General features: G+C 32.1%; 2 protein-coding genes across 5 annotated transcripts; one reads left to right on the forward strand and one right to left on the reverse strand.

The window, feature by feature from the left end:
• Positions 1-273: 273 nt before the first annotated feature.
• LOC111292591 (AUGMIN subunit 6-like) lies at positions 274-5,504 on the reverse strand. Its single transcript, XM_022885032.2, has 13 exons — positions 5,233-5,504; positions 5,091-5,147; positions 4,912-5,006; positions 4,499-4,649; positions 4,192-4,317; positions 3,878-4,034; positions 3,727-3,787; positions 3,391-3,649; positions 2,790-2,915; positions 1,930-2,091; positions 1,559-1,811; positions 938-1,414; positions 274-676 (listed from the first exon to the last, which is right to left on the reverse strand). Exons 1-13 carry the CDS (start codon positions 5,446-5,448, stop codon positions 636-638), a joined length of 2,181 nt encoding a protein of 726 aa, XP_022740767.2. The 5' UTR covers positions 5,449-5,504; the 3' UTR covers positions 274-635.
• Positions 5,505-8,417: 2,913 nt separating this feature from the next.
• Positions 8,418-11,381, forward strand: LOC111293005 (plant UBX domain-containing protein 1-like). 4 transcript variants are annotated; one of them, XM_022885683.2, is made up of 9 exons: positions 8,426-8,623; positions 8,823-8,849; positions 9,355-9,451; positions 9,560-9,628; positions 9,886-9,953; positions 10,115-10,244; positions 10,344-10,448; positions 10,855-11,076; positions 11,180-11,381. In XM_022885683.2, the coding sequence occupies exons 1-8, from the start codon at positions 8,540-8,542 to the stop codon at positions 11,058-11,060; spliced, it is 786 nt and encodes a 261-aa protein (XP_022741418.1). In that variant the 5' UTR covers positions 8,426-8,539; the 3' UTR covers positions 11,061-11,076; positions 11,180-11,381. The 4 variants fall into 4 exon arrangements, with proteins under 4 accessions (XP_089623240.1, XP_022741419.1, XP_022741418.1 ...); XM_089767114.1 differs by lacking the exon at positions 8,823-8,849 and having other exon boundaries at positions 8,418-8,623; XM_022885680.2 differs by having other exon boundaries at positions 10,855-11,381.
• The last annotated feature ends 1,247 nt before the right edge of the window (positions 11,382-12,628 follow it).

Raw genomic sequence — 12,628 nt, forward strand, 5'->3', positions numbered from 1 at the left:
ATCCAAATCACTCATCACGCGTTGAACTTGATGACCTAGAATGAAAGTCCACATCTTCAAGCACAGAAGAAAAGAAATGGTCAATATATCATATCTGAAACGCAAAGAAAGATCAATGCTAAAGCCATAAACACAATCCTTACCAATTCAAATAAATCTCTTTTGAAAGCGATGAACGTCATCTACAACTTTGTGCTTGAATGAAAGTGTCCACAAATATTAGAGAACAAGATCTATTGAATTACGCATTAAAAACGATATGAGGAAAAAGAATACCTTAGAACATCTTGTTCCATCTTCATATTGAATCAAAACAATCAAGGAAGTTCAAAGAGGGATCTTAGCAAAGTACCCGTCAGCACCGAAGAACTCCTCAACATTTGTTATACAGAGTATGAACAATGATCAAATTTAAAGTACGACAGTAAAATAATTTCAGTAGTTTTCTTACACTTGTGTTAGATACAAAATATCAAGAAGTCTTCGAGATTTCAGTCAGGGCAGCTGCCACCATTTCCTGTCTCTGGAAGTACATACAAGCATCGTGTCATTCAACGATCAATGGGAAAGTGCTGCACATCCCCACCAAGGAACAAAAACAAAACCAGCCGAACAGAATCGTCCAAACTCCAGTCTCAATGCTCCATCAAGGCAGCTTCTGTTTCTGAAAGTGGAGCTGCACAAACAAACCTCCAAATCAGAAATGATTCACAACAAGAACGTAGAAAACAAAAAAGAATAGAACTCTACTCAAAAGTCAAAATCATAGTAGAATTTCCATTTGCAGCACTGGAATATTGTATTGATTTGGTAGATGTGATAATTAGTGAATAAACAAAACCAAAACATTATGTTAAAGAATCCTATTATATACTTATAGCACAGTGTCTACATGGATGCCTTATACTAGTAGAAGTTTGCAAGTAAACCAACATACCGAGTAAATCCTCATAAGCATCAGCTAACAGGGATGTGTCCATTAGCAAAGGAGGGGAGAAGACCTGATCCTGAACTTCTTCCATGTCAAAAAATGACCTTTGGCCATCAGAACCTGCACAACTTGAAGCAGCAGCTGAGAGAAATCCATTGACTTGATCATACTCAGTAAGGGAGTCCAGATTGTTCAACATGTGTGGTAAATCATCATAGTTACTCCCTAGAGGACCATCACTGGCATGGCCATCGAGCAAGAAATTGTCTGTTTGAGTTGAAAATAATCTCTTACTCCTTATCAAGCCCACTTTATTTTCGGGTGCCCCACGAGAAAAATTAGTTGATGAAACAGGTAAAAAGAAGTGTTCAGAACTTTCATCAGATTGACTGTCCCTTGATGACTCTGAATTGCAGGATGGCATTGACAGTGCAGCTTGCCTAACAGATCTCTTTAAGTTCTGAACATAAGAATTGTCACTAGCTGCAGCATGAAATCAAGAATCAAATCTTACACTAAAGGAGTTAAATCACCAATTCACTTTCAACTGATAAAAGGAAATGCATTAAACTTAACCAGCCGCTAGTTACACGTAGGGAGACAAGTGAAGCATGAAAAGCAGTAAACCTTGGGGAGGGTTATCTAGGCAATTGTTTGCTAGAGGTTGGTCCGCCAAGCTCCTTTCAGAAAAAGATTCAATTTGGTTGGGCTGAGGAGCTAAAGCATGTCGCTTTTGCATGTTTCCACCTTTTCCAGATGAATTTGGGGTTAAACTAAATAACTGTGGGAGCTTTAATGCTGGAGGACTAGCTGAAATCTTGTCAAGCTGAACAGTAGACATTTTTGAAGTAATATCACCAACGTCAACAGAGCCACTTTCCTGCATAATCCAGAAAAAATATCTTAAAAATAAATCATAAGTTCCACAAACACAAATATTAAAAGTTTCAAAATAGTGTCAACATTTGCATGACATGGAACACTGATTGAACATTTACCGAGGTCATTCCACTGCTCTGAGCTTGAATAGGTGAGGTGGCTTGACCATGATGTTTGGCCATAGAAGGTAAGTTGGAGGAAATGCTATTTACTTTCTCTGTACACTCTGATATTGACTTCTGGGTTGCTGGAGCAACTTCCTTTAGTTGGTTAACAAGCACCTGCACTTGAAATTATTAGAATTTAAAATAGAAAATTCTATAACAGGTCCTCTAGAAAGTAAGAATAGATCAGGAGTTGACAAAGGGGTGCCTAAAAGACCTAAGAGTTAACTTAGAAACCATAAAAGCAATTTATGGTTTAGGAGAGATATATGTGCAAGTGTACCCGTAAACTCTCAAGTATGCATGTACAAAGCAAAGCACAAAAGATGAAAACAAACTATGTTCCCATTCAGTCAGTTCTCACATCGCCAAACAATTTAAACAAAAACATTCATGAACTAAATAAGTTGCCAGATTTTTAAGGTCCTAGATCATCATGATTTGACCATCCTTTAGCGGCTGTCAAGAGAATTTCCCATTTCTGGGCTGTCAAAAGGTGGATCTTCATCTCTGTGCTCACGAAATTCTTTACAAATACCAAGCAAACAGTAAATTAAGGAATCAGATCTTTCAACATCTAAGGTTTTTGCAGACTTCAACAACCTACTTACAGGTACTATCATGCTTCTAAGACCTTCAACCCAACAATTAATTCGGTGAAAACCTACTTTACAAAGATAAAATACGTAAGATATGTACAACTGCCCCAGATGTTAACCAAACTAGAAAACAGAAATTCCTTAAAATTATGCTCAAATTATGTTACTTAGAGTTTGTAAGTAACTACTTAATGTACAGTGTGGCTATCTCATTACCTGAAAGCTAGCCAGGTGTTGCTGATGCTCAGCAAGAGTTGCAGCTAATGACTCAGTGTGGCCACTTGTGCCACCATCATGTGCACTTCGTAAAATATCAGGACCCTCTCCATCATTAGCTTTTGACTGCAAAGCAATAGCAATTCATTATTGCATGCTATAACCTTAAATGCTGATAATTAGCAACATGCAATCCATAATTCCATGAAACCGTGAATCATAAATTTTGAATTTCCAAATTCCTTTTAAATACATTTTAGAAAAGCACAAACTAAAATTGGTCATTTCTGATATACCATAACCAATGTCTTCTTCACATCCCCCAAAGATCAAAAATTTTAAGTGAAGGCCTTTTCTTATATCTAATAAAGGTTTTGCCCATAGAAATAGATGAATGCCCAGCATAAATTTCATTGCCCCAACTTCCAACTTAATGTTGAAAAATATCTACATGGTCAATACCACAATTTTAAACAAATATCAGATTCATAATAATGTGCCATACAGACATTAAGCTATTGAGAAATTCAGTATTTCACTGATGAAGTACTAATACAAGCTAAGACAGCTGACTTGACAAAAACAAAATAAAAAAGCATACCAGCTGAAGTGAGTGTTTATGAATGCGTTGTAATGCATGCGTCCAACGTCTGATAATTTCTGCTACATCAACAGTCTGATGGACTCTTCCACTTCTATCATCTACCCGAGAAAGTGTCTCTTCATTGACTTGTGTGTGATATCCATTATTCTGCTCTTTCTCATCCAAATCACCAGACTGAACGGATAAGACATCTGAATAAGGAACTTGAGAACTCTGATCCATTGCTGCAAGCAAAGACGATCCAGAGATGCGGTACCTGGAAAATGATATAGACGAAATTGGGAGCTAGAGTGGCAAATGCATCATCCGAAATGACATGTGGTGGCAAATTACCTATGCTCCCTATGAGCTATCAAATCCTCAATCGGGCCTGAAGCAAGAACTTCGTGCTGACCTGGATGTATAGGTTGATAATATCGAGGTTACAAAAATCAAACAAATTAATGAAGATATAAACAAACATAGTTGATTCATTTGTACTTACTTTTACGAGATAATATAGACTCCCACAACCGAGTGGCCTTTGAAACCAAATGAGAATTCTGACTTGAAGTAGAGACAAGATTGTCCCATAGCTCCCCTTCCAACTTCACTTTGTTCCTCAAGTCATGTAGTTTCTCCAGCTCTTGCTGCAAATAAGCCTAAGATCCAGGTTTTCCAAGGAAAGACATTAGTTAAAGATATTTAAGTCAAAGCCATCCCTCACCAAAAAGGAAATGAGGCAAGGGGATTATATTTGATAATTTAACATAAATACTCAAAAGAGTTCAAATAAGTGATCAACTATTATATTCTTACCTCCTCAGCACAAAGGCCACGAAACTCTGCAGTCATTTCATGAGCCAAATTTGACCACATAGCCTGTCTCTGCACTGCTGTTTCTGCATTTTTAAGAAATCTTCTCCGTTCAAGTGCTATTCTAGCCTGTTTAAAAATAAGCATGTTACTTCATGGCCATGGAAGGTCAACCAAAAAAAGTATTTTGAAACTAATGCTGAAAGTATGCATGAAGAGAAATATGATATGAGAAACTAAATCATAGAACAGGTCCAACACAAGGAATCATAATTGTACTTAATATGAATAGCCTACGGAGCAGTATTACCTTTGTTACAGGAAGTAGTGTAGCAGCATGTGAAAATGCAACATCAGTCAATGGCGCAGGCAATGGGTTGGAAGCAACATCTGCTGCAAAAGTCCTTCTATGAACCTCTCTCAACGCATGCAATGAAAGTTGCCACAAAAGCTCAACAAATCTACAACCATACACATAAAAAAACAAATGTAATTACGAATTAACAAATTTCATCAGCCATGAAAACCTACCCCTAAATAAAACAATTCAAAATTTTTGAATCTTACAATGATATTCAGTGGCAAAATATAGTAAAACAGTAACTCGAATGAGCTTAAAACAAATAGAACTAAGTAAAATAGGCAAGCTAATCAAAACACTTTTCTATTTTGCTTAACTTTCTTGAATTTTCTTGGCAGCCAAACAGAAATCAACTAGCTTACCTCGGTCCACAGCAAGTAGCAAGCGAAGAAACCCTCGAATTACTCCTCGGTAGAGCTCCTTGTGCTTCCAGCTCACTTATTATCCCTTGCACAACCTAAATTATCAATAAATAATAAAATTCAAACAAAACACTGAAACTCAAAAACAAAAACGAAAACAAATAAATTGAAAATTATACCTTTCGAAAATCACGAGATTGCGCAGAGTCAAAAATCGGCCAAACTCTATCGAAATCCTGAAAGATCCAAACGCAAAACTAAACTCAAAACGAATATGGACCAGATCAAAAATAAACCGAACCGGAAACAACTCATTATTACCCTGGCCGATTGAGCGGGGCCACGAAGAGAAGAGAGGATGAAGTAAAGAAGTTGTTCGCCTAATTTAGGGTTCGAATGACGGAAGAGTCCGACCCGAGGGGTTCCGTTGGACGCTCCGAGTCCGATTATAGACGGATCCAAACCTAAAAGCAAGCAATTCGTATACATTGCGCTTTCGAGCTCTATCTCTCTCTCCTTCTCTCTATCCATTGTCATCTCTCTCTCTCTCTCTCTTTCTGAAAATCTTCTTTTTTTCTTGAGAAAGAAAAGATAAAAAATGGAAATTTAGAAATGGTGGATTTTTAAATCGGGGTCTGATTTTAATTTTGAGAAAGTTGGAGGGCTCTGTTTGAAAATTTGGAATGGGACCGGGGGAGGGATAATGTGAGTCGTTTAGCCGTTTGAAATTGGGAGAGAGAAAGTGGCAGGGTTGATGCTAACATGCACATGTAAATAGAGGGGAAAAAAATGAAAAATTGATTTAAAATTATAATATTTAATTTAGTTCATTTTTTTAATTAAATTTAGATTGAATTTTAATTTAAGATGTAAAAAATAAAAAAAATCCAATCAAACTGTGTTATATATTTTTATTTTTTAAAAAATTTTAAAAAATAAAATAATTATTTTATATATAAATTTATGTAAATATATTAAAATTTTGATTAAAATAATATATCTAAAAATTAATAAATTTAAATTTAAAAATTAAATTAATAAAATTTGATTCAAAACTAATTAATTTAAAAAATATTCAAATTTAAATTTAAGATAGAAATTTTATAATATTATTTATTATTTAAAAATCAAATTAAATTCAATTTATAATCCGTACCGTTATCACCACTGATAAATAAAAAAAAGTATCGAGGCTGATGTCTTCCTGCGGGATGGAATAAAAGTGAGGCTAACGTGCGCTGGGTGAAACCGTTGCCGTCCTGCTTTGAAAAAGTTTAGGTGGCGGCATTCGGTTCTTTTGGACGGAGGTTGTTTGCTTTTATCATGGTTTGTAGGGCCATTTTAAAGTTTCTGTTCTTTTTGCAAATTGTAGTTTTTTTTTTTTTAACAAAAAGTAATTATTTGCTCTAAACAATAATATAGATAATGTTGCCATTCTTTTATTACCATAACTTGATGTATATAATTTAAGAATTCAAATATTTCTTTACCTTTTAAAATGTTTGTTATATATTAATTTTTATAAATTTTAAGAAACAAATCTGATTTTAATGTATTTAATATTAAATTTTAAATTTTTTATAAAATTAAAATTTCATGATTTTTAATATTAAAAAATTTTAAAAAATCATAAAAATTTAAATTTAAAATATAAAAAAAATTAATGTTAAAAAAAATAGCATAATTTTTAGACATGCAAATGGACAAATATAATGAGACAAAGGAAGTAATATATTTTGAAATATCACATACATTTTTTTAGTAATAAAAGTTTCTTAAATTTCATTAAGTACATCTTTATAATCTATTTTCGAATTAATTCAAATTTAATAATTTTATAAAAAATTTACCTTATCAAAATTTTTTTACTTATAAATTCCAATTCAAAGAATTAAAATTTTAGTAAATTTTTTTTTATAATAATGTAATTAATCTCATTCTCACCGCCGTAATGAAAATATAAATTTTACTTTGAAATAATAAAGGTAAGAAATTTTGTTGATTTTAAATTTATGCTTGAGAAAGACAATGACTTTGACTTATTTTTGCTTAGCTTGAGAGCCACTTTATGCATTGTTGGAAAGCAAAAGAATGAGTAGAAAGAGGGGTTTCATTAAAGCACTTTTCAAATTTAGGTTGCAATTAATATGTTCATGTTTAACATGAAAACCACTCATAAGCTATTTCAATTTGGCTCAAAACAATAAAATTATGAGGCTTTATATTGAATAAATTTGATTTATGTTTGATTAATTTGACAAATAATAATAATCAACATAAAACATGGTTGGTAATGATAGGCATATTCTCCCATAAAAAAGAGTTACAAAATTCAATTAAATAAATAAATAAATAAATATATATATATATATATATAAACAATATGCCCAAAAAGGTAAAGAAAATATGCAAGGAAAAAGTCATGAGCCAATGCCTTCATTAATAATACAATTTGGTCATTCCTTGTGTATTGTGAAAATTGTGATAATAATAATAAAAAATCATGAGAGTAAAAATATTGTAGTTTTTTTTTTTCCAAAATTTTTTTTATATATTAAAGTATTTTTTTTTATTTTACAAATGAAATTAAAAGATTATAAGATGTTCTACTTTCTTAAAGATATGTAATATCATATTTATTTTACTAGTAGAATCAAAAAAATTTACTATAGGATGTAATAGTTTTTTTTTTTTGTTAAATATATTTTTATAAAAAAAATCAAAATAAATAAATAATCTTAATTTTATTTTTAACTTTTAAGTAAATTATTTAATTGAGTTGATGTCATTTGATCTTGTAAAGATAGTATAAATTAAGGGTATTTATTCGGTCAGTTAGGTTAATTTCAAATCAAATTACTCAAAATTGAATCAACTAAATTATGTTATTTTATTTTCATTAACCGAACAAAATTTTTTAAATTAAAAAATTAATTGATCAAAATTAATTTAGTCAGTTTAGTTATTTTTTTTGTTAATCAAGTAATAAAATACATTAAAGTTAAATTATATTTAAAAATATTATTTTTTCACATGCGAAACAAATTAAATAAAATTATCAAACAAAAATATTTAAACACTAAAGTATTAAATTAAAAACTTTAATAACTTGAAATGAAATGGATAAATTAATATATTTTTACATTTATTTATAGGTTTTATAATATTTTAATTAATTCGATTTTTGAATCAAATTAACTAAAAATAACCATTTTTTTAAAATTATTTTTGATAACCAATTAAAATTAATTTAATAATCGAATAATTGATCAAATTAAATTGATTTGATTGATTAATTCGATTAAAATCGAATTATGAATATCCTTAATATAAATATTAATTAGCCCAAAAACGAAACCCAAAACGTCTGTAGCCCAAGCCTATTCAAAGCCTAAATTATGTTTATATTCTTAATGAGTCCGATAAAATAGGAAAGCCCATGGGCCAAATACTGTAGCACGTGCTTCTGCTTATAAAATATGTAGAAATAACAGTAAAAAAATTTTGAAGTTAAAAAAACCTATTACAAAGAAATTCCGAACAGGCAATTATCTAATCAAGCAGGAGCTCGTACAGAAGCAACCCACCAAAAGAAATACAAGAAACTTGAAACTTTTATTTGCTGCTAATGATTGTAGATGGTTCTTGGCCACAGCCTTTGAAGAGGAGAAGATTCACGAGCATTGATTCCATGGAGGCTGCATCAGCCAAGGTCTGTCTGTACTTTCCTTTTTTTCTTTAATCCTTTTTAATTTATTGATTCAATTCTGTAGTTCAAACTCTTGTTTTTGATGATGGGTTGATCTGGGTTTTTGCTCTAATTATTGATTCCTATCATGGGTCTGGTTGCTCTTGGTGTTGTTTCACTTGGGTTTGTTTCTTTCTCTTGATTCATGAATTGATCATGGCAGCATCTAATAGAACAACAGCTAAATTTGGTGAGTAGCATTTCTTTTCGGTTTTAGTTGAAATTGTTGTTAGAAAGTTTTTTTCTTTTACTAGGTATGATTCTTTCAGTGACTGTTATTGTAGTAACCTTATTTTATGAATATCAGTTGCATATGATGTTGTGGAAATTTGTTCTGATTTGGTCTACCAATTTTTAGTTCTGTTTTTATTTCAACTGCATTTTGTGTGTCCTCTGGTGTTTGTAGAAGAGATATGTAGATGTAAGAAAAGATCTCAATTATTTCATTTTTTGAATCTTCATGATCCTGGTCTTAAGAAGAGGATGTTAGATATAACCTCGGCATTCTGTTGTATACTGTTAGTCGTATGGTCTTCATATGTGGCAAAGACACTGCTTTTCCATTCTTTTGTGCAATGATTTTTGGTGAAAATATTCGTTAGGACTGTTGATTTGAGACTTCTCTAACTTGTGTGGTATGCAGACTGCTACATGCTATATATTTATTTTTTTTGACTACCTTTGAATGATTTTAGGCTAAGCTTGTTGCTGCAAAAGAGAAATTTGGACGAGAAATTCGTGTCTTTGAAACTGCAGGACTGTTGTCAACACAAAATGAAGTGTCCAACACTGGTACAACCTGCCAAGACTTATTTTCAGACTTGTAACTTGCCTATTGGCTAGAAGTGTTAGTTGATTTTGTAAAATGATAAAATTCCATGTTATTTATTTTGTGGGCAGAGGAGTCAGATGACTTCTATGAGTTCACTGCAGAAGATTATTGTCGACTAATGGCAACTAAAAAGGAAGGTACTTTTGTTGATGAACATAACTCATAATCAATTCTATCCTTTTAGCTTGGTTTAGATATTTTTACTGGTTGATTTTGGGGTTCAGTTGTGTCAAAATAACTGTGACATGCTATCTGTCCTGAAAAGGACATGTATGTACACATTCTTGCTGTGCATAATTGCCAATTTTGTAAAACAATCACGCTAACCAAGATATTTGGAAAATTTTTGTTAAAAAATATTTACAATTTTTAAAGTGGATAAAATTGTGAACAGATAAGTTCTTGAAGACACGAAAAATTCGAGAAGCAGAAGAGGCAGCACGGAGATCAAGAATAACAAAGGTACTTGATAGTTGCTACTCCTTTTGGGAATCTTTTAGTTGTTTATGTGTTTAGAGTGCTTATATTCAAATGGTGGGAGAACTTTATCTAGAATGAGTAGTTCATCTTAGAGTAGGTTGGTATGCTTTTACTTTTTGTTAAGTTTATGTATTCATGTGCAGGCTGTGATAAGGGTTCGCTTTCCTGATAACCATACGTTGGAGGTCATATTTCATCCATCAGAGACAATTCAGAGCTTGGTTGACTTCATCACGAAAGTGATTGCTCAACCAGATTTACCATTCTATTTGTGTAAGCATATTTCAGTATAACACTTTTGGTTATATAATACCAGCTGGATGTTGGTTGTGAAACCCATGCACTTAATACCCAACATCTTATCATTTTCAGATACTACTCCTCCTAAGAAGCAAATAAAGGACATGACACAGGATTTTTTCTCTGCTGGTTTCATTCCTGGTGCAATTGTGTATTTTTCGTATGATCTGCCAAAAGGTTAGCATGTGCTTTCACATGTATGCAGCATTTAATCTTTCTAACTGTCAGTTGTATCGCAACATTGGTTCTTGACCCTATTGCCACACTTATGTTATGCTGGTGCCTAGTTGTTGTGACGCATTCTTCTTTATGGTCCTCATTACTATGCCTAATATCCAAATTTTCTATTTTTAGTCTGTTATTGGCATGTTTAACATTGGCTTAATTTCATGCCTTAATTGTAAGGCTGTTGACTAAATACTTCCTAGTCTTAGAATTCCCTGAGAATTTTCACTGAACCACATAGTTTTTATCGTTGAATGGGTGCCATGCTTAACATTTTCCCCCTCATAATTCCATATATATGGACTTTTCTGACTCAAAATGTGATTCACTCTGGCTAATGTCACTTTGAAATGTTTAGGTGATGATGCTGCAGCTGCAAATTCAGCCCCCTTCCTTCAAGATGAGATCATGTCTTTGAAAGGTTTGGACGTCATCGCTGAGCATCCAGAGCCAGATCAATCTGCCCCAGAACCTGCTGCAGCCAGTGCAGTACCCTCCCCTCTTGTGCAAGAGACAAAGCCTACCGAGAAAAAACCTGCCAAGCCAAAGTGGTTTAAAATGTGATTTGATCACTGCAAGAGTGAGCTCCTTATTCCCTTTTCGCGCTTATGTTCCATTTTGAGAGGTGTGATTCCCCATCCATGTCTCCATAGTGATACCGAATCTTGGCCTTGCTACTGTAGGCGAGCTCCGACATGTGATCTCAACAGTCTTAGACTTCAACAAGCAGTTTGTAATGCCAGATCAAAGGAGAAAGTTGTTAAATGGTGTCTTAATAGGTGACTCTTTTCATATGGCAACCATTTGTGGAGGATGTTAGTACTTGCAAAGTCAGATGTGAATATTTTTCTCCGTTAAGCCTTGCTCCTTTACACAGTTTCATAATTGCTTCCTCTGCTTCATTATTTCCAGAACATCCAAGTCAAGTATATAATTACATGCCCAAACCTAAGTCCAGTTATCTGGGCTTTGCTCAAATTGTTTTTGCTAGACCTGATCATTTAAAACACAATATAGTAATACGACATGAATACGATATGAAAGTAAGAAAATTTAATAAAATCAAAAAAATTATTTTATATTTTTATATAAAATATAATATGAATATATGAATTTTAATAGCACAAATATATGAATTATTGGATTTAGTTTCTGGAAAAGGCATGGCCAAATTTTGCTTGGCCGAAAGGCTGATGACTATCTAATCTTTATTTGTTTTTTGCTTTCATCTTGTGAATTAATTTCTCTATTTAACTATTCATGCACTCAACTTTCTTTGTTTAGTTACCACCTCAATCTAAAGGATGATCTTATAACTGTAGGTCAATGGTCTTGATATCAAGAGCACTACTGACCCAATAAACTCAAGTCACTTTTAGGCTTTTAGCATGTGGACACGTTATAAACTATAAAGTGGAGAGCAATAAAGGTGTGGATTTTTCATTTAGTCAATCGATCATGTCTTTCTTCCTCCTTTGATAAAGTGGAAGTCAATTTCCATCTCTTTTCAATGTGGGATCCGTGACATTTTTCTGGTCAAATTGTACAACATTCTTATTATCTTAGCTCTTTCACCAATAGGGGAGAAATTTTCATTTGGATCCGATCTTGGTATTTTTCATGAAAGTTTCACATCAAAAAAGAATCATGAAGTCTCTGATATTACTTGCTCCATACTTTGAACCTCGAAAACATATTTATTTGGTACAAGAAGACCTTTGACTTATAAACCCAAGACCCTTTTTATCTCTTTCATACTTAGAATTTGATATATAAATCTAATAATTTAAAATATGACATAATAATATGTTATAAATATGATACGAGTAAATGATATAAAAATAATATAATTTAAAATTTTAATAATAATTATATATAAATTTAATAAAATTAAAAATATATATTTTATATTTTTATGTTAATATAAATTATAACATGTAATTTTTATATAAAATATATAAATTTTAATATTTTTATGATACGAATATACGAATTAAATTTATCAAGATATTATTAAAAAGGAAAAAGAAATTTACATGCCTTTAAGATATAATAACTAACACAAATATAAAATTCAAATATCAATAGCTAAATTCTTTCTTTTATTATCATCTCTTTATAAAAATAAAAAA

This window comes from Durio zibethinus, chromosome 10 (assembly GCF_047325235.1).
Source record: "Durio zibethinus cultivar Kanyao isolate XHJ-2024 chromosome 10, ASM4732523v1, whole genome shotgun sequence".
Classification (NCBI taxonomy): domain Eukaryota; kingdom Viridiplantae; phylum Streptophyta; class Magnoliopsida; order Malvales; family Malvaceae; genus Durio; species Durio zibethinus.

Coding starts and splice junctions, on each gene's coding strand:
- LOC111292591 (XM_022885032.2), bottom strand. CDS start 5,448: ATGACAATGGATAGAGAGAAGGAGAGAGAGATAGAGCTCGAAAGCGCA. Junction 5,007..5,090: donor AATCTCGTGATTTTCGAAAG/GTATAATTTTCA, acceptor TTGATAATTTAG/GTTGTGCAAGGGATAATAAG. Junction 4,318..4,498: donor CACTACTTCCTGTAACAAAG/GTAATACTGCTC, acceptor ATTTTTAAACAG/GCTAGAATAGCACTTGAACG.
- LOC111293005 (XM_022885680.2), top strand. CDS start 8,540: ATGATTGTAGATGGTTCTTGGCCACAGCCTTTGAAGAGGAGAAGATTC. Junction 8,624..8,822: donor TGGAGGCTGCATCAGCCAAG/GTCTGTCTGTAC, acceptor TGATCATGGCAG/CATCTAATAGAACAACAGCT. Junction 9,629..9,885: donor AATGGCAACTAAAAAGGAAG/GTACTTTTGTTG, acceptor AATTGTGAACAG/ATAAGTTCTTGAAGACACGA.